This window comes from Cynocephalus volans, chromosome 12 (genome assembly GCF_027409185.1).
Source record: "Cynocephalus volans isolate mCynVol1 chromosome 12, mCynVol1.pri, whole genome shotgun sequence".
Classification (NCBI taxonomy): Eukaryota; Metazoa; Chordata; class Mammalia; order Dermoptera; family Cynocephalidae; genus Cynocephalus; species Cynocephalus volans.
Window position 1 is genome coordinate 65,149,543 of NC_084471.1, and position 26,232 is coordinate 65,175,774.

At 32.8% G+C, this 26,232-nt stretch overlaps 1 protein-coding gene across 1 annotated transcript; it reads right to left on the reverse strand.

Moving 5' to 3' along the window:
- Nucleotides 1-6,113: 6,113 nt before the first annotated feature.
- On the reverse strand, nt 6,114-7,052 carry LOC134361307 (olfactory receptor 6C4-like). The gene has a single exon (XM_063076345.1). The coding sequence runs from the start codon at nt 7,050-7,052 to the stop codon at nt 6,114-6,116; it is 939 nt and encodes a 312-aa protein (XP_062932415.1).
- Between the last annotated feature and the right edge of the window lie 19,180 nt (nt 7,053-26,232).

Below are 26,232 nucleotides of genomic sequence, written 5' to 3' on the forward strand. Positions count from 1 at the left end.
TAGGGGTTCGATGTCACCAGGTTTATCAGAATTTATGTAAATTCCCCCATTCCAATGTCCATTCCAATGTTTAGGATCCCATTTTTTCCAAATCAATGCCCCAACTTCAATAAAGAAACCCAGAAGGTTTAGGAATTCAGTTTGCTTTGTAATTCTGCCACACAGAAGATTGGACTGTGGTTTGGTTTCAGAAATCTTGGTCCTCCAACTACAGGAGATAAGGGTTTCTTTCAAAGCAATCACAGAAGCATTCAGGTCCTTTATGGAGAGATTGAGCTGGGAATTTAAAGCTCTGAGCTCAATATTTTCTTTCTTCAGATTCTCTATCACTATTATAAGCAACCAACCAACCCCATTATACTCATTATTTTGACTAAACTGTCCTAAAACAGCAAAAATTTCATTACCCAGAGCCATAACTTTTGTAGATACTTGATTACAGTTTTCTGAACTAATGTTTTGAGTAACAGTTTTGCCGGTGTTTGTAATGGGCCACCAGTGCCTGCTTGACCACTAAAAACAGGGGCATTAATGCCTTTAAATCATCCTTAAGATTGTGTTCTTCTGAAATTACTTTTAGTGTCAATATACAAGCATAGATAGAGAGATGATAGATAGATATATACATAAACACATAGAGTCCTAGAGTCTTCATCAGCTCAGGCTAGTACAACAAAATACCATAAACTAGATGGCTTATACAACAGGTATTTATTTCTCACACTTCTGGAGGCTAGAAAGTTTAAGATCAAGGTGCTGGCAAATTAGGTTCTTGGTCAGGGTCCTCTTCCTATCATGAAAACAGTTTTTTTTTTTTTTGCTAAATCTTCACGTGGCAGAGAGGGAGAGACAGATCTTTTGTGTTTCTTCTTACACAGGCAGTAATCCCATGAAAACAATCATCATCATCATCATCATCATCATCATCATCATCATCATCCTCATGACCTAACTACCTCCCCAAAGCACAATCTCCAAATACCATTACATTGGGGATAGGGTTTCAACAATTCAGTTCATAGAAGATAGATGAATAGACAGAGGATAGATAGAAAGAAGATAGATAAGTACATAGAGAGGCAGAACATAGATAGATTTACAAGAAGTTTATTGTAGGGTTTTGACCTTGTGCATCTGGGAACTGTCTGAACTTTCCTGAAGACCACAGGACAGGCAGATGGACAGGGAGGATGGGTGTAAGGTGGGGGAGAACAAGAACAAGCTAGAATTTACGGCATGGGCAGAATTACATGAGGAACTGAAATCTGTGTTAGTTCTTGTTGACTCTGACCTCAAGTTTACTAGCCTCCTACAGAAGCCAAGGTACATTGTCACAGAGCTAAGCATACATACCTAGATCTATAGTTGAAGAAGCTGAAAAAAGATCAAGAGGAAAGTGAAATTGTTGCAGGCTTGGTTGCTGCCTAATGACAGCAAAATAAGCCAGCAGATGAATAACAACCTATGTGAGCTACAAAATGGCTTTTGCCTCTCTCCATCTTCTAAATACAGTCGTGGGTGGCATAAATGATGTTTGTGTCAATGAAGGACTGCATATACTATCGTGGTCCCTTAAGATTATAATGGCTATGTTACATAGTGTAGGTGAGTAGAAGACTATACCATCTAGGTCTATGAAAGTACATTTTATGATGTTCACACAATGGTGAAATTGCCTAATGACTCATTCCTCAGAATGTATCCCATCGCTAAGTGACATGTGACTATATCCCACAAGAATCTCTCTTGTGGTCCACCATAATAGTAAACCACAACAGAAAACAGGGAGGAAAATCCTGGAAATGTATTTCAACTTAGACAAGCTGTATTGCCAGAATGCCCAAGAAAACTTTCAATGGAAACATTTACTTTCTGATTTTGATAGTGGTTTCACAGATGTATACATATGTCGAATCCCCTCCAGTTATAAACCTTAAGGGTTACACTTTATTGTGCATCTATTATAACACAGTGAAACTGTAAAACAAACAAAGAAACAAAACAAGGCAAATCCAAACAACAAAAAAACCCTGCCACCTAGCGTGAGTCAACTCAGACTCTAATTGGCTTAAGAGACTCAGTTACTATTCCCTGTCACTAACACTTCTCTCAGTGTCCTGGGATTTCCCCACCCTGCTCTTTATCTGACTTTAACTTTTTTTTTTTTCCCTGCTACAGATTTTCAGTTGTTTTAGCACAATGTTACCAGACTTTTTTTTTTGGTTGGTTGGTTGGTTGGTTGGTTTTTCTATTTTAATTGACTTAGGGATTAACAGAGTTTCTCAAATTTTTAGCTTGAAAATTTCTATCACTTTTTGGAAAACTTTTGGCCATCATCTACTCAAATATTACTCTTTCATTTTCTACATCATTTTCCTCAAGTATGTTCAATCTTTGACCAGATATCACAGAAGGCCGCAGCATCGTAACTATAATGCCAACAAGACTCATCTTGTTTACATCACATTTTTATGGAATGACAAATGGTCAAGTGTTAAAATCAGTTATTTTGTCAAGGGCTAAAAGCACCATCTCAGAAAGAAGCTAAGTATTATTACATAACATTAAAATTTCAATAAGAAAGTTATTCAAGTCTGACAACATATGTAATAACAAAAAAATTTTTCAATTCTGTTAGTTTTCTAAAGTTACTATATTAGATATTTGTGATAGTATGCAAACACTGACTTTCAAGTGAAGTAAGGTGGGAGCAAAATTTTTTTTACTACATCTTCCAGTAAATGGTATTGCTTGTGGTGATGTTTTTACTATTATTATTTTCTATTTGTTTTCCTCTCTAAGAGGAACTGAGCGAGATATAGCCTTTTTTTCATTTTCAGTTACTAGACTTTAATATTTGACTCATGCTGATGATGCAGTTTCACAAAGCAATCCCACACACTAAAGTTTTTGTGCACTGCTTGAAAAAGTTAGGTAAGAAATGCTTTCCCTCCCACGGCTCAGTTCGATAACTTTTTAATGAAGCTTCGGGAAACGAATGACTTGATTAAGGGATGCATTAAAGTAGTATACTAGAGGTAATAAGTTTATAAAGTAATGAGTGAATAACATGTTCTTTTTTTTTTTTTTTTTTTGTCTTTTTCGTGACCGGCACTCAGCCAGTGAGCGCACCGGCCATTCCTATATAGGATCCGAACCTGCGGTGGGAGCGTCGCTGCACTCCCAGCGCTGCACTCTCCCGAGTGCGCCACGTGTTCTTTTTTTTAGGTAGATGAAGAATACTCCTTAGGACCAGATAGCATCTATCCATACATTCTGAAGATAGTCTGGGATTAAACTTTGTAGCTCTTAGCTCAAAATGAGCACTCTCTCATTTAAAACAACCCTTAAACTGGGGAATTTATGGATTGTCAGTACAGAAATAAGAAGGTGTCCTGGAACTTATGAAAGTTTAAATAATGAATTCCTTTTACTCACTAGAAAAATTATGTCCTATTAACAAAACAACTGAATCTTAACGAGGCTTAACCAAATTTACATAAACGATTTTAACTGGGGGAACTCTTACTTGAAAAATGCTATTCTTAAAGGGATACAAATGCATTTGAACCACATATAATATGTGAAGACTAGAAAAATTCTTGAAAATGATCCCCTACCAAATGCCATTAAAAAACACAAGAAATCATTATGAAAGAGTAATATATCGGAGCAAACTTTCACTGATTTGAAAACATCGAAGAGATACGTATCCCACTCCCACCCCACCTCCACCATTCTAATCTGTCATTGACCAATTTGTGGCCTTGAAATACCGTGGATTTAAGACAGCCACATTCTTGGTGAAACAGTAACTCTTTCCTCACTCAACAGAACAGAAAAGGAATAAGACTTAGAACTCTGAGGGAAACCCCTTTGCAAAGCAGAGCTGCAAGATATAGTCAAAGTTGAAAGCATTTGAGAAAAACTCTGGAATCATACAGTCGTGTTAATATTAACTCTGAAAATATTCTCACAAACGAGTACATTAGTCATTCAAACTTCTGAATAACAAGATTATGCACTCAATATAGAAAGCTGATTTACAAAGACTTGAAAATGAAATATTTAACATTAAAACCTGTAATCAACATTTTAATATTTTTCCTAAATAATTTGGACATTGAAATGCGCTTTACGTGTGGTATTTCTCTTTCTGTGCCTGACTCGTTTCACTTAATATAATTCTCTCAAGGTCCACATGTTCTCACTTATTGGTGGGAGCTAAAAATTAATATATAAATTCACACACACACAGAAAAAAAAAAAAACCGGGGGGGGGGGGAAGAAGATAAAACAACCACAATTACTTGAAGTTGATATGACAAGCAAACAGAAAGGACATTGTTGGGGGGGAGGGAGGAGCGGGAGGAGGGAGGGAGGTTTTGGTATGGGGCAACAATAATCAACCACAATGTATATCGACAAAATAAAAGTTAAAAAAAAAAAAGAAAGAAATGCGCTTTACGTATAATCATTTATTATGTTTTGTAGAATCATAGAATCTCTGGTTAATAAGGATTTCAGGTTGATAGAATGATATGCTAATCCATCTTTTCTGCAAGTTTTATTAGCTACCAGTTTTCTTCCAGATAAAAGTCTGCGTGGGTTTCAATAGACTGCTTTGAATTGGCTTTTAAAATGTTGTGTGTTTCTGTGTGTATGTGTTCATGTGTTTTGAGAAAAATTATCTCTATTAATAAAATGTCTAGCTGCATATAATTCTTTAATCTGTCTTTTTAAATTGATCAACTATCACAAGATGAATATTTTAGGTTACTATAATCAATGTACTGCTGATGGTGTTTAAAACCACAAACAAATAAATGAGTGAACTAATGACTCAATTATTTGTCTGTTTAAGTCACTAGCGAAGTAACTCACTCACTCACTCACTTGCTAACATCAGTTATGCATTAGATGTTTAGGTGTTTTTTGATATAATTATGGCTAGGTATAGAAAAACTGTCAAATTCTACATTTTCAATCATCTTTTTTCTCCTTAGTTTCCCAGGACATTTTTTTAGCATCTCTGTTAAGTAGTAAATTCTACATTATTAATCAACAAATGAGTAAAGAATTCAAGAGTATAAATTTGGCACTAATTAACTAACTGCTTTAGTAAAAGTTTGTTAACATCTCTAGAACTCACTTTTCTTCACCAGTATATTGAAAGAATTGGAGTAGAAATATCTGTAGACTATTTAAATTTAAAAATTACCAATCTGTAAATCTGATCTATGAATTCTAAAAAATTAATGTGAATATAAAATGTTTAGAAAACAGCAACTTTTACTTGTGATGGAGACACTGCCTAAGGAAATCAAATTATAAACACAGTTTAATATGAACAGAAAAAGACTTAGAAGGAATATGATTTATGCCTATTAAGTCAGTAACACCATGGATAATATTAATACAGTTTTATTTTATATTCCCATTAAATAAGAACTAGAACAATGGTTAGGCACAACACTAAATTGTAAGAAATTTGCTACAAAGACACATTTCTCATTAGCTTCAACTTGAATCATCCCGTTATCTCTTTCGTGAATTCACTGAGTTTAATTTGCATATGAATCATCATTAGCTTTTTCCCATCAATATTAAAATAAACACATGTTGATTTTCTCTTCTTTAAATCCTAATTTTAAGTTTGAAAATAACCAACTTTATATAAATTCACTAATATTTTACTTAAGCTATTATGAGCAAGCTAAAGTAAATATCTTAAGTATATGAATTTAATTATGAAGTAACAAATATAGAGGTTGAAGACCATATGACAATAAACAGTTTTAAAAATTCAGTGTGAAAAACAAAGTATTAGAGTCATATTCCCAATTCTGACTTTCCTCTGAATCTTTTCTCTAAAAATGAGGTAAAAATAAAGAAAAATAGCACTGAAGTGTAAGATCATACACATACACCCAAACAGAACTGTAAATTTTTAAGAACAGTAAAATGGTAAAATTGGCTTAAATAAGCAGTTTTATTGTCTTAGTATTTAAATAGGAAAATTAATAATACTATGCAGAAAATATATTTAAATTTTAATAATGTACAACTATGGTCTAAAGGTTTATTTATTATTTTAATAACCTCAAATAGTTTTACTTTTTTGAAAAAATTGTTATCTTATTGACCATATCTTTGAAGGCTATTTTCACTTGCTTATTCCTTAAAGTATAGATGAAAGGGTTCAACAGAGGGGCAACTGAGGTATTTAAAACAGCCACTCCCTTATTAAAAGTTTCTGAATCCTTAACAGAAGGATTTATATACATGAAGATACAGCTTCCATAAGAAAGTGAGACCACAATCATATGAGAGGAACATGTAGAAAAAGCTTTTCTTCTCTGCTGAACAGAGGGGATTCTTAGAATGGTCCTGATAATGTACGTGTAGGAAAGAATCACGAGCATCAAGGTGAAGATGAGGGTCACTGCAGCAAGGACAAACTCAATTACTTCTATCAAATGTGTGTCTGAACAGGATAAATGCAACAGTACAGTATAGTCACAGCAATAATGATTGATGATGTTGGATGCACAGAAAGGCAGCTGTAGGGTCATTATATGCGGCACAATGACAACTAAAAAACCAGAGAACCAGGAACATACAACAAGTAGAATGCAAAGCCTCCTGCTCATCATAGCTGTGTAATGCAGGGGTCTGCAAATGGCCACATAGCGATCATAGGACATGGCAGCTAGAAGGTAAAATTCAGTTGCTCCTAGAAGAATTGCAAAAAAATACTGAGTGAAACAACCACCAAAGGAGATAGTCTTGTCTCCAGTTCCCATATTGACTAGCATTTTGGGAACAAAGACAGAAGTAAAGGATATTTCCAAAAATGAAAGATTCCGGAGGAAGAAATACATAGGAGTCTGGAGGTGATGATCCAGCAAGGTCAGAATGATGATGGTCAAGTTTCCCATGATACTTAAAACATAAGTTAGCAGCAGAAAAAGGAAAAGCACAGCTTGAAGCTTGACATCATTTGTCAATCCAAGAAGAATGAACTCTACCACTGGTGTTTCGTTTCCCATCACTGACTTCAAACAAATTAAGGCAGAGTGTAATAATAATGGTAAAGGCTGGAATAAAACTGAAGGCTCCAGATTTTTACTGAAATACAAAATCAAAGTTGATACAATTAGAAATAAAATTTTAAACTCTGAATCTTTTTTCACTTAATATAATTTTCTCTAAGTCCATTCATGTTGTTGTGAATAGGAGCATTTCATTCTTGTTTATAATAGAGTAGAATTCCATTGTGCAGATATACCACAGTCTCCTTATCCACTCATCTGATGATGGACATTTGGGCTGGTTCCAACTCTTGGCTACTGTAAATAGTGTTGCAATAAACAAGTCAGGCACAGAAAGAGAAATACCACATGTTCTCACTTATTTGTGGGAGCTAAAAATAAGTAAGTAAATAAGTAAATAAATAAATAAACAAATAAACAAACAAACAAACAAATAAATAAATAAAGGAGGGGGAAGAAGACACAACAATCAAAACAATTCCTTGAATTTGTTAAGACAAGTGAACAGATATGATGTAGTGAGGGGGAGGGGAACGACGGAGAGAGGAAGGGAGAGAGTGGGGGAAAGAGGAATGGATAAAGGGACACGAAAATCAACTACAATGTATATTGAGAAGTTAAAGTAAAAAGAAATAAAGAAATAAAGAAAAAAAAACACTAAATCTTTTTCTGTACTTTAGTTTGAAAATGAGATAAACCTCAAAAAAATATTAACACATTTTCCTCTTTTGCTTTATAAATAACAAAAGTCCTGCTTCGTAGAGACATTTTAAATTATTTCTTCTAAATTGTATCAATATTTACATTTCACCATTTTTTCACTTGTCTATAGTTTCCTTCTTATTCTTTCTATTCTGTTTTCCTCTTTTAAGTTATTGGCTGTTGCTACATGTGTGTAAATAAATCTAAAAAATATTTAAGGAGAGTAATTTTTCTTCGAGACTTTTTTAAAAAATGAGCCTTGTAACTCTAAATTTATTAGCCAAAAAAGTAAACATAATTCGACATATGAACTATAAGAATAAAATGGAACTTGGTTGTTTTCTTATTTTTGCTGTTTTGTATTTTTGGCTTATTTCAACTTTTTCATTTTGAATAATGATAACTCTCTGTGCTCAAAGCCTGGGTAGATTTTTCTCTTAATTCTTAATAAATTGTTAGGAATTCATATTAACTGCAGTTCCTAGCACATGGCAAGGCCTCAGTAAATGCCGTCACCATTTAATATAGGCACATGGATTAGTTAGTTCTTATGAAATATTAAATCAAAATAATCCCACTGATTACACTGTTTTACTGCACACAGGATCTGCTCATCAACACAGCATTTACAGTTCCTTAAAAGAGTCCGTTGAAATTCAGCTCTTCATATAACTTTTTCTAACAATTCCAATCAACAATAACTATTTCTCTGCCTTCTTTATAAAATTACAACATGACAAAAAGTCACATTATTTTCTAGATATATCAAATATGTATAGTTTATCAGTCCACATTAAAATAAATAAATCTCCCACAAGAGCAAATACCTTCTGCTTTACATTTTTTTATAGAGGCCAGAAAATTGTTCAGATATGGTTAAAATTTTAATACAAAATAAAATTTTGACTTCATGGCCCTATTTTATTGAATGCTATGGAGTTTTTGTTCAAATAGGAACCTCCTATTAAGTTTATACATACAATTACTCAGGATTTTCTTTCCATATTTCTCATCATCAGGCATGAATAAATATTACTGAGAATGCTTTTTCCTATTCAAACAATTATAAAGGCTTTCTTTTTATTCTAACAATTGTTTCACTACATACATTATCATAATCTCATATTATAATACATAAGTTAGCAGTAGTCACACATCTTATAGCTTTATGAAAGTTAAAATTCTGGAAATATTAACAAAGACAAAAGGGCAGTTTTTGCCAAGTTAGGAAGATTTATTATTTGGTGGAATTATATCTGGAAAATTTCAGTGTTTCAATATTATAGCATGAGTCAATTTGCACTTTTGTAGAGAATAGTCTCTTTTGTTTAATACCACACAGATTAGTTGTAAGAATCAAATATACCCATATTAAAAAATACGTATTAATATACTGAAAAGCTATAATATGCTATGAAGTTATGCAGTGTTATATTAAAAATTCTGTTATTTTACTGAATAATCTAGATGACTGTAGCAGTAATGTAAATTTAAGCATTAATTGAAATTATGGACCTATGTCTGAAAATATTATCTTGTATACTTTATAAAAATGAGTGTGAAATATTAAAAATTATGCACAAATAATGAATATTACAAAAATAATTTTACAGTCAGAGAACTACAGGCATCCCTCATTTTATTGTGTTTTGCTTTATAACGCTTCACAGATATTGCATTTTCTACAAATTGAAGTTTTCTGACACTCTTGCATAGAACAAGTCTGTCAGTGCCATTTTTCCAACAGCATGTTCTTACTTGGTGTCCCTGTGTCACATTTTGGTAATTTTCACAATATTTCAAACTTTTTCATATTATTATATCTGTTATGGTGATCTATGATCAGCGATCTTTGATGTTACAATTGTAACGGGGGGTGCCACAAACTGTGCCAATATAAGACAGCAAACTTAACTGATAAATGTGTGTGTTCCTACTGCTCCACTGACCTGCCATTCTCCCATCTCTCTCCCCACCCTCTCCTCGGGCTTCCCTATTCCCTGAGACAAACCCTACAATGGTCCCTAGGTGTTCAAGTGAAAGAACAGTCACATATCTAACACTTTCAATCAAAAGCTAAAAATAATTAAGCTTAGTGAGGAAGGCATGTTAAAAGTGAAGACATGATGAAAGCTGGGCCCCTTGCACCGAACAGTTAGTCAAGTTGTAAATACAAAGAAAAAGTTCTTGAAGGAAATTAAAAATGCAACTCCAGTGAACACACGAATGATAAGAAAGTAAAATGCCTTGTTAGTGATGTGCAAGAAGGTTTGATGGTCTGGACAGAAGATCAAACTAACCATAACATTCTCTTAAGCCAAAGCCTAATTCAGAGCAAGTTCTTAACTCTCAATTCTATGAAAACAGGGAGAGGTGGTGAAGAAGAATCAGAAGGAAAGTTTGAAACTAGCAGAGTTTGGTTTATGAGATTTAAGGAAAGACAATGTCTCCATCACTTCAAAGTGAAAGGTAGAGCAAGAAGTGTTGATGTAGAAGCTGCAGCAAGTTACCCAGAAGATCTAGCTAAGATCATTGATGAAGGTGGCTATGCTGAACAACAGATTTTCAGTGTAGACAAAACAGCCTTCTATTAAAAGAAGATGCCATCTAGGACTTTCATAGCTAGAGAGGAGGAGTCAATACTTGGCTTCGAAGCTGCAAAGACAAGCTGACTTTCTTTGTTAGGGGCAAATGCAGCTGGTGACTTCAAGTTGAAGCCAATGTTTATTTACCATTCTGAAAATCCTAGGGCCCTTAGGAATTATGCTGAATCTACTCTGCATGTGCTCTATAAGTAGAACAACAAAACCTGGGATGACAACACATTTGTTTACAGCACAGTTTACTGAATATTATAAACCCACTGTTCAGACTTTTTAAGCTCAGAAAAAAAGATTCCTTTCAAAATATTACTGCTCGTTGACAACATGCCTAATCTCTCGAGATCTCTGATGAAGGTGTATAAAAAGATTCATGTTGTTTTCATGCCTGCTAATACAACAGTCTGTCTTACTATTTAAGAAATATATTTTATAAGGCTATAGCTGCCATAAATAGTATTTTCTCTGATGGCTCTGGGCAAAGTAAATAGAAAAATCTTCTGGAAATAATTCACTACTCTAAATAGCATTAAGAACAGTTGTAATTCAGAGGAGGAGACCAAAATATTAACATTAACAGGAGTTTGGAAGAAGTTAATTCCAATCCTCATGGATGGCTTTGATATGTTCAATTCAGTGGAGGAAGTAATTGCAGATGTGATGGAAATAGCAAAAGAAATAGATTTAGAAGTGGAGCCCAAAGATGTGACTGACTTGCTGCAATTTTGTGACAAAAATTTTAAGATGAGGAGTTGCTTTTTATGTATGATCAAAGAAAGTGGTTTCTTGATATGGAATCTACTCCTGATTAAGATGCTATGAGCATTGTTGAAAAGACAACAAAGGATTTAGAATATTACATAAAATTAGTTAATAAAGCAATGACAGGGTTTGAAAGAATTGACACCAATTTTGAAAGAAGTTGTACTGTGGGTAAAATGCTATCCAACAGCATCACATACAACCAAGAAATCTTTCATGAAAGGAAGAGCCAATCTATGTGTCAAAGTTTTTTGCCATCTTATTTTGATAAATTGCCACAGCCACCCCAACATTCAGCAACCACCACCCTAATCAGTCAGCAGCCATCAACACTGAGGCAAGATCATTCACGAGCAAAAAGACTGGCTCACTAAAGGCTCATATGATAGTTAGCATTTTTTTTAGCAATGAAGTATTTTTTAATTAAGGTATGTACATTTTTAGACATAATTGCTATTGCACAGAACAGACTACAGTGAAGTTTAAACATAACTTTTGTATGCACTAGGAAACCCAAAAATTCATGTGATTTGCTTTATTGCAGTTTTCGCTTTATTGTAGTGGTCTGAAACCAAATCCACAATAACTCAAAGATCGCCTGTATTTGGACATTATTTCCACTATGACAAAATAGTTCACTAAATTGTAATATTCTCAAAACTTAGTTGAATAAATCTTGGGGATTTGATGAGTGAATAATGACTTTCTGTTTCTACAAGAAAACAGAATGCCTCTGATGATGTACAAATATCAATTTCTGTCTTCTAGTTTGAGATCCTAAATAATAGTTACGACCTAAAATTCTAACATAGAAAATAATTAATCAAGCAACTGCATTCACTAAAGAACATTAATATTCTGAAATTTCCCTTATTTAAATAGTTACTTTTTGACCAAATAAAAACTTTATAAATGATTAACTTTTCTAAATAAATAAATGAGTGAGGGAACAAAAATGAGACTAAAGATGGCATTTTTATATTAGCAAGTGATCTTATTAACTATTAAATAAAAGATAAACAAAATGATAATTTTTGTATTAGAAAAATTTATATCAAACATATTTCTTTCAGCATATTAAAGTATAATAATCCTTTACAATAAAGATTAGTGTCACATTTATATGTAGTGATATTATATATGTGTATAATCAAGTAATAAAATTTTGATTCAATCAAGTTTATTTGGCAAAAAATATATTGTCTTCAAAACTTTACTGCTAGGACACTGATAAAAAGATGAGTTTTAATATTTAACTGATAATTTGTGGTTGACAAACACAGAAGAACTTTCCCAGTCTTTTCTGGATAACTTAGTAACGAATCATTTCTCCCCAAATAAAATCATCTTCAGAATGAATTATGTAACTCTCATGTCTAGCCTCTGTCTCCTTCTGTATTAGACCTTGATACTTTAAAAAATATCTATTTGTTTATGGAACATTGTTCTAGCTTACATTTAGGAGAAAATTAATAAATAGAACCTATGGGAAATAGGAATGAACGTAGTGGAAAAGTAGAAAAAAAGTAATTTGATTTATTTTACAATTTTCAGTTGCTGTGCAAGTCTAGTGTGATATTTTCTGCCTAAAAATATGTATATATGTTAAAATTTTACATTATGAATTTTTACCTATATTTGTAATAAATTGATCAAAATTTTATAAAAAGAATGTGGACACAGTTATGTCAACAATGATGAAAAGCAGACAAACAGAACAATGAGGAAACTATGTATCTCCAGTTAAATGCAGCTGTAACCAACACTCTCCTACCTCAAGCAGGTGAGTAAGTCCTGTCTTAGTTTCATATCAGCTCCTTCTGTGGCTGAATTGGAGAAAATAAAGGTTTCAGAAGTAGAGAACGGACCTATAGTTACTAGAGGTCGGAAAGGGGCAGGCCGAGGGGGGATAGGGAGTAATTGGGTAAGGGACACAAAATGTAATTATTATTTGTAATGATGAGCATGCTAATAACATTGATTTGATCATTGTGTATTGTACACAAACACTGAGAGTCAACTCTGTACCCCATAAATACATACATATAAGTAAAAATAATAATAAATAAATAAAGATTTCAGACCCACTGGGAAATGGTCCCTGGGCCAACAGAAGACAGTCTAAGCAAGCTATTTATATGAATATGAAGATACATATGAAGATTACATAAATTTGTTCATTCCATTAACTTCATCTCAATAAACTGTCTCTCACACACAGAATCGCACTTTATACTGAGCTCTGAATGCTTATTAATTTTCACATAAATAAAGGTAAATATGAGCACTGGAAAATATACAAGTTTTCCTGACAGTTAATGCATGGTGGCCGTAATATAATAAATTGTCAGGTGTTTTAGTGAGACATTTCAAAAGGATTTGAGAAAAAATGCCATGAGCTCTTTGCTTACATGACTGTAGTTATATGACTGGACATTTATTCATTCCACAAATGTTTCCGATTAGTAAACTTTACTTCTGTTTAAGCTCTTATATAGCTTCACGGAGAAGTGGTGGTTTTCAGGGCCAGGGAGGGAAAATACAAAATGGTCCTGGAATATCTTGTAGTGCCAGGAAGAAGGGAAGTGATTTAAAAGATGGAGGCTTCTCAAACAGAAAGGACATTGTTGGGGGGGAGGGAGGAAAGGGAGGAGGGAGGGAGGTTTTGGTAAGGGGCAACAATAATCAACCACAGTGTACATCTACAAAATAAAATTTTTTTAAAAAAAAGAAAAGAAAAAGAAATAAATAAAAGAGGGGGGCTTCTCAAAACAGTAACAACAACAGCAGCAGCGCACAGCAGCCAATTCGAAGGAGCTTCTAAAGTCCAAAGCAAGAACAATTTAAGCAACGAAACACATAATGATAGCCCATAAGATAAAGTAAGTACCCTGGTGTTGATATTCATTGAAATAAATCATTAAATAAATAAATAAATGAGGAAGGACAGCTTCTTAATGGTGAAATTCCAATTAATGAATTAGAAGGAAAGAGGGAAATAGGAAACAATCATGAGGCAAACACCATGTTAATAATTGTTGCAGATAAAATCTCAAATTTATTAACAGAAATTTGAGAAGAAAAAGAATTTGCATTGCCTCAAAGTATTTCCACCAAATATTTAGTAACTACGAAGTGTGATAGTAACCTTACAGTATGGAAAACTGTCAGATATCACCTTAACCAAGTGATCAAAATTTAAATCAACAGTAGTAAGACTTATTGCCGTCATGAATCCCTTGGTATAATGCACTTAGAAGAACACAACACTTCTGTGGTAATAGCGAAAAATGCATAACTTCATTCCAATCATGTAAAAACATGAGCTCAACCCAAAATGAAGGACATTCTGCAAAATAACTGATCGGTATTCTTCACAAATGTTAAAGTCATAAAATGCACGAAAAGGAACAACTGAAGAACAGACTGAAGACTAAGGAGAATTAACAACTGAATGTAATATGGGATCCTGGAACAGAAAATGAACACTAGTGGAAAAACTGGTGAAATTCAAATAAAATATATAGTATAGTTAATAACATTGCACCAATGTTAGTTTCTTCATTTTTGTAATCATATTATTATGTTATCATATGTTAATTATATTATTAGGGGAAGTGAAGTGAGGGATATATGAAAATTTTACTATTTTAGCAACTGTTCTCTAAATAATCAAATAGTACAAAAAATTTTCTTTAAATTACCTTTATAAAGCTCAGAAAATAGGAATGAGAAAAAACAAAAGTCAGAATTTGTCTGCTTCAAAATGTCCACAGATGCCTGGCTTTCTGTCTCAACAAGAATGGGTCAAATTAGCAGGTAAGAATGAGAGAACAAAGTCGGTCAGTCCTGCGCTGGAGCTCAGAAGCAAGCTGTATTCTCTGCCAGGTCTTGCTTACTGTTCCATTCCTCTTAGAATTTATATGTTGCCGCTATTTTTCTTTTTCACTTTGATCTGTGTAACTTGATATCTTACTATTATTCCTTAGTCACCAAAGCTCATCGCTAACTCAAAGCCTCCGCACTTGCTGTTCCATCTTTCTGGAATGTTCTTTCTCCAGACATTGCGTGACAAGCTCCTTCTTGTCATTCAGATCTCAGAATTGTGCATACCTCAGAAGAAGCTTCCCTGATCATATCATCCAAGATAACCGAGCTCAATCATTGCCCAACACCTTACCTTATGTGATATTTTATACGTAGCAGTTCTTTTATTGTTCGCAGCACTCCTAAATTATATTATTTCTTTATTTACATATGTGTTCATTGTTTATCCTCCTCACTAAATCGTAAGCTCCACTAACTAAAGGACTTTATTTAATGATGTATCTCTAGGACTTAAAGTGACTGGCACACATTTGGAACCTTATAAATATATATTAACTGAATCTCAGGTTTTACCCGAATCCTAACTCTGTATCAATTTTCTCCAGGCTTGAGCTATTTCAACATCAAAAGTCTTTGAATAAACTATTTCATTTATCAAAGCTATCCAGACATACTTGCAAATCAAAACAGTTTGAGTAAACTCCAAAAATATATTTGATTTATATCAACTATTTCAAATATACTTATCTTAAAGGCCCTCCGAAGTGTTCAGTTAAGGACGTAGATTTTACTATAACATTCCCCATTTGAGAGAAAACATCAAAGAAAATTTGTAATCTGTACCTGGAAGTTTATTCTGATTAATATTTCTGATTAAATCATGTGGACATACACGCAAACATTACAATCAAAATAGTTAATTTTTAGAACCATAGCCTTCTTAGTTTGGACTATTATAAATAAAAGTATTATGAATTTTTTTTACAAGTCTTTTTTATTCACAGAGGCTTTTATTTCTCTTGGACAAATACATAAAATTGGAACATCTGTTCTGTGTGGTAGGTGTATACATAAGTGAAAAAACTGCCGAACTTTTTTCCAATGTGGTTGTACCACTTTCGATTCTCTACGGCTATGTATGACGGTTCCATTTTTCCCTCATCCTACTTAGTTTAGTCAATCACTTTAATTTTAGTCATTATTTGGAATTTGTAATGGTATCTAAGTGTGATTTTAATTTACTTACCCCTAATGACAAAAGATGTTAAGGATCTTTTCATGTGCTTATTTGTTATGGGTATGTTTTTCGGTGAGGTGTCTGTTTAAATCTTCTGTTCATTATATTTGGTTCTCTGTCTTTTCATTGAGCTGTAGGAGGTCTTCATGCTCATATGTATTTTAGAAGAGCTCCTTGGTCTGTTTTACAAATATTTTCTTCAGCCTTTGGCTTACCTTTTCACTCTCATTTTCTTTTGAGAAGTAAAATATATTAATTTTGATTCAGCCCACTTTATCGATTTCTTATTATTCATGTTTTTGTGTGTTTTGTTTAAGAAATTTCTGCCAAACAAATATCACTTTTTTTTTCAGAAGAGAAATGTCCTGTATTTTCATCTACAAGTTCATAGTCTTAACCCTTACATTGAAATTTATGGTCCACTTCAAGTTAATTTTTGTAAAAAAAGATGAAGGATCAAGGTTGTTTTATTATTATTATTATTATTATTCTGCATGTGGCTAGAAATTGTTGAAGTCATAATCTGATAATTTTTTTCTTATTTGATGCTTGGCACCTTTTGTTGAAAATCAACTTACCTATCTGTGTGGGTCTCTTTCTGTATTCTATCTGATTTATTGATCTACATTTATACCAATACCATACTATCTTGATTACAGTATCTTTGTTTTATATATATATATATTGAAACAGAATTGATTATACATATTCGTGGGGTACAGAATCAACTATCAGTATTTGTGTACAACATGTGGTGATCAGATCAGGATTATTAGCATATTCATCTTTACAAAACATAATCATTCTTTGTGTCCATTACTCAGTTCTCTCTAACCCAATCTTCCTGCTTCCCCTTTCCCACCTCAAGTAATCATTTATGACTCTTAAAAATAGTGTAAGACCTCCAACCGCAATTCTCTTTTTCCAGTTGTTTTGACTATTCAAAGTCCTTTGAATTTCCATTAGAATTTTAGAATCAACGTGCCGATTTTAAAAAACAAAAAAGCCTGCTGGAATTTTGATTAGAATTGCATTTAATCTGTGGAACCATTTTTTGTAGAATTGACATCATAATAAATTGAATTTTCTAATCCATGAACACAGTAAATCTCTCTTATATTAGGTCTTCTTTATTTTCTCTCAGCTTTTTTTTCCTTTCTTAGTTTTCAGTGTACAGGTGTTGCGCTTTTTTTTCTGGTTATGAATATTCATGAGGTACAAAGCTGATCGTCACCCTTCGTGCCCATGATGTTAGGGCCAGATTCATACTGGTAGCATAACCATTACCACAAATTGCATTTGTACCCGGTGTCCCCCACCCAATTATCCCCAACCTCTCTCCCCATCCCTCTTTCCCCCCAACTCCACTTTGTAGCCCAAGGAATGTTCTCTCCCTGTGCAAGTCCAATGCACTACTGTGGTCTTTCTTTCCTTCCTTCTTGCTCTCTTAGCTCCCATATATCAGTGAGTACATGTGGTATTTATCCCTCTGTGTTTTGCTTATTTCACTCAACATAAGTTTCTCCAGGCTCATCCATGTTGTTGCAAATTGGAGTATTTCATTCTTTTTTGTGGAAGAGTAGTATTCTATGGTGTATATATACCACAGTTTCCTTATCCAATTATCCATCAATGGACATTTAGGTTGGTTCCACGTCTTGGCTACTGTAAACAGAGCTGCAATGAACATGGGAGTGCAGGAATCCCTTCAACATGATGATTTCCATTCCTCTGGGTATACACCCAGAAGAGGGATTGCTGGATCATATGGAGGATCTATCTGTAGTTGTTTGAGAAACCTCCATACTGTTTTCCACAGTGGTTGTACTAATTTACAGTCCCACCAACAGTGCAGTAGTGTTCCCTGCTCTCCGTACCCTTGCTAGCATTTGTTATTCACCGTCTTTTTGATAATAGCCAGTCTAACTGGAGTGAGGTGGTATCTCAATGTAGTTTTAATTTGCATTTCCCTGATGACTAGTGATGTTGAGCACTTTTTCATGTACCTGTTGGCCATTTATATGTTTTCCTTTGAAAAATGTCTATTAAGCTCCTTTGCCGAGTTTTTAGTTATTTGTTTTTTTACTCTACAATTGCTTGAGTTCCTTGTGTAGTATAGATATTAGTCCCTTGTTGGATGCATAGTTAGCAAAAATTTTCTCCCGCTCTGTAGGTTGTCATTTTACTCTGTTGATTGTTTCCTTTGCTGTGCAGAAGATTGTTAGTTTAACATAGTCCTATATGTTTATTTTTTCTTTTGCTGCTTGTGCTTTTGGGCTCATGTTCATAATGTCTGTGCCAAGACCTAGTGCTGAAGTGTTTCACCTATATTTTCTCTTAGTAATTTTACAGTTTCAGGTCTTGTACTTAAGTCTTTAATCCATTTTGAGTCGATTTTAGTGTATGGTGAGAGATGTAAATCTAGTTGCATATATTTTGTCAAATGTTTCCCTAGGTTTTTCACATTTTTTTACATTATTTCAAATGACATTTTTATAATTTCAATTTCTTATCATTTATGTACAGAAATAAAATTTACGTAGAAATATAAATTATTCTTTTATGTTGACCTTTTATCCTACAACCTTTCTAAGATCACCTATTAGTTTTAGAAGGCGTTTGGTAGATTCCTTGGAATTTTCTTCATAGATGATTATGGTATTTGTGGACAAAGACTTTTACTGCTTTCTTTCCAAAGTGGATACTTAAAATTTAAAAAATATTTCTTTTTGCATTGACTAAAACCTCCAATATAGTGCTAAACTGAAGAGGTGGTAGGGGATATTCTTGCCTTGTTCTGAATGTTAAGGGAAAAAAACTTATTCTTTCACCATTAAATATATTAGCAGTAGATTTTTTGTTTGTTTTAGTTTTGTGTTTTTACATTGTGCTTTTTATCAGATTGAAGTTTTCTTCTGTTCATATTCTTCTGAGAGTTTTTAGCCAGAAATATTTTCTATGTTATTTATTTCTACTTTTATCTTTTGGCTTTTGTTCCTTTGCTTACTTTGGGTCTAGTTTGTTCCACTTTTCTAGTTTCTTAAAGTTTAGGCTTAACGTACTGAGTTGATGTTTATTTTCTAATGTAAGTGTTTAGTGCTGTAAATTTCTCCCTATTCAGTTTAAGATATTTTTAGATTTAAGATATGATTTTTTTGATTTATGTGTTATTTAGAAGTATCTTTTAGTTTCCAGATTATTAAAGAGAATACTCAGGCATCTTTCAGTAAAGTTCTAATTTAATTCCATTGTGTTCAAAGAACACATATGATTTGAATATTTTGAAAATTATCAACACTTTTTATCATTCAGAATATAGCCCATCTTTCTTAGTGTTCCATGAGCATTTAGAAAGAATGTGTATTCTACTGTACTTTGATGGAATTCTCTATATATATCAATTCAGTTAAAGTGGCTGACAGTGTTGTTCAATTCTTCTATATCCTTACTGATTATTGAGAGAAGGGTGGGTGCTAAAATATCAGCTTATAGTTGTGGATCTATTTATTTCTTTTTTTGTATTTTTTTTCCAGTTTTTGCTTCACATGACTTAGAATTTTATTATTAGGTTCATAAACTTTTAGGAAATTCTCTTGATAAATTAAACTCTGTTTTTATAAAATAATCTTCTTTTTCCTGATAACATTCTTGGTTCTGAAATCCACTTGATATTAAGATAGCCACTCTAGCTCTCTCTTTTTTTTTTCCTTGGTGTATATTCTTTTACCATCATGTCATTATCATCATCATCATCATCATCATCATCATCATCATTATTATTCCTTCTGTTTAACTGAAAGTCCATATCCTCACCAACACTTATATTCTATCCCTTTGATAATAGCCATCCTGATAGGTATAAGGTGATATTTCATTGTGGTTTTAATTTGCATTTCCCTAATAATTAGTGATGTTGAGCAGTTTTTCATACATCTGTTGGTCATTTGTATGTCTTCTTTTGAGCAGTATCTATACAGATTCTTCACCCACTTTTAAATCAGGTTATTTGTTTTCTTGCAATTGAGTTGTTTGAGTTTCTTATACATTTTAGATATTAACCCTTTATAAGATGCATGGTTTGCGATATTTTATCCCAATCTGTGCATTGTCTCTTCACTCTGTAAAATTGTTTTCTTTGCTGTAACGAAACTACATGTTACACAGCCTAACGGTTACAAACACAGTAATCAATGTGAAAGAAGCTAGACTCCACCTTCCTTTTGATTACTGTAGTATTGTATTTGTAGCCCTCAGAATTTTCCATATAAACAGTAAGTCTATTTGTAATTGAAGACAGCTTTTTTCCTTCCTTTTTAGTCTTTATGATTTTACTTTTTTCCATGTCTTACTGCACTAGATAATACCTCTAATAAGAGAAAAAATTACATAGAAAAGGCGAGCCTTCACCTAGCTTCAATATTAAGGGGCAAGTGTTCAGTATTTTAGCATTATGGATGATTTGAGGTGTAGTTTTCTATTTGGTTATTTTTTTTTTCTTTTCGTTTTGTTTTTAAATGACTTGTATTTGCTTGAGGGAGTTCCCTTCCATTTCTACTTTGCCCTTGTTCTAATCTTTAATGAATGTAGAATATTGTTTTGGCAAATGCTTTCTCTGTATCTATTTTGATGCTTATATGTTAAATTATATTGACTGATTAAGTTTTCAATGTTAAACTGACATGAAATTCCTTGAATAAATACCATCTTATCATGACATGTTTAGTTTTTTCTATATGGCTGGAATTGACATACATATATTTTAGGTTTTTTGTTCTATGTTATGACAGACATTACCTTATAATTTCTAATCTTGTAATGCTTTGTCAGTTTAGGTGTCAGACTTCCATTGGCCTCTTAAATAATTGAATTTTGTAAGATTGCCATTAATTTTTATTACATAATAAATTCAATATTAGACCATACATGTTTTCTATTTTTTCTCACATCTTCATATATATATATAGTTTGGATGTATATACATCTAAATGTAGTTTGGATGTTTTACAAAAATTTTATTTCATCTAAGTTGTGAATTTATTTTTATAAAACAGTTGATAATATTTTATTATTTTTAAAAAATTTCTAGTTGTATCCTCTATTTCTTTTCTGAGATTATTAAATTGTTTTCTTTCTTTTCCTAAATGTCTCACTTAATTTTATTAATTTTTTCAAAGTAAGAAAAGTTGGTTTTCTTATTTTGTTTTTAAATTTTTTTCTATTTTATTGATTTCTGTTCTTATCCTAATGATAATCTCCCTTCCTCTTATTTTGTATTTAATTTACTCTCCTTTTCCTTGCTTCTCATGAAGTAAACATATACCATGTTTGTAAAACGTTATTCTATTCTTATATAAACATTTAAAGTTTTATTTTTTTTCTTGACTAAATCTAACTCTCTTAAATAAACAAGAAAAGTACATTACATTAAAGTGTAGAAGTGTTGAGGAGATCTTACCTAAGGAACTTTTGATTGTTTTATCTAAGGCTAAAACATAAAAATCCAATATTGATCTGAAGTGAGTAGATTTCTTTTCTATACTGATATGGGGTGTCAATTCCAAAACTACTTTATCTGTAGTCAACCAAATAAGTCATACAGTGTGGATGGTGAAAACCAGGTTTCTCACTGTCAGCTAAGTGTTACAAATAAAGAAATGGAAATGGTTAGGTTGACTACTTACATAGGATTGAAACTGGAGATTTTATATAAATTCATTGTTTTTTGATAGATAGATATATAAATGGATATATGTGCATGTGTGTGCATACATGTATTTTCTGTCCCTGTTCATGAAAGAGCCTAGAAAGAGTGTCGCTCTAGCGTTAATGAGGTTACCTAGACCCCACACTTTTTATTCCAAATATCATTCTTCATATAAAAGAAAGCAGAGCTCTAGAAAGAAATGTCTGATTCTAGCTCTGGAAAAGATATGCATAAGTGGAGTCTTGAATATCTTGTCAAGCCATAAATTTAAAAAGTGATTTAAAAATTATGGGACGAACCAAAAGTTTACATGAGGAAAACTGAGGGGACTTCCACTGACCAAGTCTGGAAAAAAAGAGCAAAAATAATGATAATAACAGATAATATTCATAGAATAAAGTAAGAATCCATAAACTGATAGCTAAAGAAATGAAAGACAAAAAGAAGCGCTCTTTTATGTAAAGTCCAACTAATATATATTAGAAGGAATGAAGGAATTAGAAAATTACCACTTGGCAACCTGAGTCATCAATAGACAGTTGAATAAGCAGAGGAAAGTATGATTTCAAAAATGATATTTATTAATTGCAAGATATGCAAAATATCTATTAATTACAGATGTATAAACAATAACCGCAGTGTGGAAAATCTGGCAGACACCACCTCAACCAAGTGATCAAAGTTATTTTTATGGGTCATTATTACTCATGAACAAAAATAATGCACTGAGAAGGACACACCATCAGTTCTGTGGTAATTCTGCAAAACTGCATAAACAGAATCTTATCATAAACAAATATCAGAAAATCCAAACTCAAGAACCTTCAATCATTCTACAAAATAACTGCTGGTACTCTTCAAAAGTGACAAGGTCATGATAGACACAAAAGGACTGAGGAACCATTACAGATTAAGACTTCAGAGACCTTATAACTAAATGACATGTGATCCTGAATCGGGCCAAAAATAAAAATTCATTTGTGGAAAAGCTGGTGAAAATTGATTAAGACCTATTTATTTGATAAAAATATTGCATCAATGATTACTTCTTAATTTTTAAAATTCATGTGGTATTTATGAGAACCTCTTTGTGAGAATGTACTTATTTTTAGGAAATGCATAATATCTATCCATATTGTAAAATATTGCAAGAATAGAAAGAGAGAGAGATGGGGAGAACATGGTAAAATACTAACATTTATAAAACCTTGGTAATGGATATTGGAATTCCTCTTTACTTTTTTTCTTTTTTTACTGAATTTAATCTATAAAATTAATTATGTAAAAATTTAGACAGAAAAATTAAAACAAAAATATTGGAAATCAATAACTTACATTGAAATACATTTCAAAATAATTTTTGGAATGTTTTTAAAATTAAAAAATAAAAATGAATGAGGCAATGACTTAAACACCTCCCATTGGTGTACTTTGCAGGATAAGAATGAAACTTTATTAGAGCTTATCAAGCGAATCAATCACTCTAAGCATAAAAGAAATAGTAATTTAAAAAAAAAAAAAAACCAAAGTAAAAGGTACTTGCTATAAAGGACCATAGTAAATGCAACTGGAGCTTCTAGTCAATAATAGTATCATGCATATTATCATCAGACCTTAGCCTGGGACAGTGATTATACTTGTAAATAGCAAAGGGAGATTGAGGGAAAAATTTTTCTACATTCTGATTTATCTCCACTTCCTCTAGAGAAATGAATTTCTACTTAAAATATATAAGTAAAATCAATGTAAAACTCTACTGATTAATTTAATGATGTTTCATTCCATCCTATTTTTAACATCATTATGAGCCTCATGATATATGTTGTCCTTTCAGTTGCTTCCCATCCTTCCCGTCTAAATCCATGGACAGATCCTGTAATCTGTGGCTAACTCTGCCACTTTCCTAGTCTCTGAAATATATCTGCTCTCCTCTCTTGTCTCATAAAGCCAGTGAACTAGCAAATATCTCCCTCGTGGTTGCTATTTCATTCTTCCTTACATTGTCAGCCTCTTTGATTGTACTGTAATATGCATTTAACATCTCAGGTCTAGTGTATTACAGTAATGTCCTAATTGAGCTGTCTGAATCAAACCTGTATTTTGTACCACCCATCATAACCATTCCTCCAATTTTAATGTTGTAATTACCCTGCTTTAAAAACCACCTCATTACCCACATACTATTTATAATACATTAGCTGGTACCCAGATTCTTCTATATTATGGCATAAATACACCTTTCAAGTCTTTTTTGCCAGTAGCTAACTTTGAACATTATGGCACTTCAAAGTGGTGAACCTCCAGTCTTCTGAACATAATATGTGCATCCTCAAATACAAAATACATTTCACACCGGTAACTGTAGCAGAATGAGGACCAAAACAAAAAGCTTATTTATTTGTTTGTTTGTTTGTTTGTTTTTAACCAGCTAGCATCAGGTTTTATTTTAGGAAGTAAATTAAATAAGAAAAAATTACATGATTCTTGACAGAAGATAAAGACCTGATGATAGGGGTTAAGGAAGTGATTGATAATTGAATCTGCAGAAGGAAATGAATAAGAAAATTACAATAATATCTTTAACATCTCTGTGCTTCAGTTTCCTTGTCCATAAAGTAGAAATTGTATTAGCGCCTACCTAACAGTTTACCATGATGAATAAGCTTTAGAACAAAGATCAAATGTACATGTATTATTTTTTAACATTATTCTTCCCTGAGCCTACTCTCATAAGGTAGCTGAGTTCACCAGTGAAGGATTTATCAGCCTTGCAGCTCTGTGGGTAAGTATAATTGAAAAGAAGAGTTACTGAGCCTATTTTTCACCGATTGCCAACTCTGATTTCTCCAATTAAGCATGATTAGAAATAAAAACAGATATTTAAATATTCTGTCTCCTTTGCATGTTTTCCACAAACATCTAGCATTGGGTCATTACCATCTTTTTTTCCTCTTCTACAGTTTTATAGTATAGTATATAGTAAACATTATAGCTATTTTAGTCACTTTTTTAATTATAAACCTCAGTGAGTAGAAGAATGTTTTATTTTCTTTTATTTTTGTTGTTGTTGTTTGTTGTTTGTTTTTTATTTTTTCTGACCAGTAAGGGGATTGCAACCTTTGGCGTGGTGTGGTCCGCACCACACTCAGCCAGTGAGCTCACCAGCCATCCCTATATAGGATCCAAACCTGCGGCCTTGGCACTACCAGCACCGCACTCTCCCTAGTGAGCCACGGGGCCAGCCTGAGAATGTTTTATTTTCTAAAAGGCAAATTACAGTGACTATACTGAGATTAGTGATATCTAAGAGCTAATGGGGTTAGAAGTATTGCCTAGCTGAAGCTATATAGTTGATGCTGAGATCAACGGAGTATTCAGATCCAGAAGGTAAGTGGAAATCTAAGTTTTCAAGCCATATGAAAGAGTCTAACTAAAAGCTAGAAAAAGATTGGATGCTTGAAGATAGAATTAATATTCAGGAAGGCAGCAGATGAAGGCAGGGAGATTTCACTAAGGCAAGTACCCAAAATTTCAGTTAGGAAAAATAATTTCAAGAGAGCTATTGTATGACGTAGTGACTATAGTCAATAGGAGTGTATTGTATACATTGCCAAGAGTAGATTTTGATTGTTCTCACAAAAAAGAAAAAAGTATGTGAGGCAATGTGTATGTTAATTAGATCAATTTAGCAATTGTGCGTTGTATACTTATTTTAAAACATCATGTTGTAACACCATAAATATATACAATTTTTATTTAACAATTTAAAAAATTAAAAACAAAAATGTCCCACTGTGCTCTGAGAGGCTGAAGAAAAATTCACAGGCCTGAAACCTTACAGACCCTGCATGTTTTAACACCACCATCCTTTGAATTTTTCAGAAGGAACCTCTTCTCTGAACTCAATGCCTGTTGAATAATTATAATTCCTCTGAGACCAGTTAAAACTCTGATAGAATCTTTAATGCTAAGAATAGCTACTTGAAATGTCTAAAACTTGTATAGAATTTTGGCATCAGATAGCTTGCATAAAATAAAATTTAAAACACTTAACTTTATTTATTTATTTTATTTATTTTTATTTTTATTTTTATTTTTATTTTATTATGTTGATATACATTGTGGCTGATTATTGTTGCCCATCACCAAAACCGCCCTCCCTCCTCCCTCCCCCCATCCCCCCAAACAATGTCCTTTCTGTTTGCTTGTCATATCAACTTCAAGTAATTGTGGTTGTTATATCTTCTTCCCGCCACCCCCCCGGTTTATTTTGTGTGTGTGTGTGTGTGTGTGTGTGAATTATATATTAATTTTTGGCTCCCACCAATAAGTGAGAACATGTGG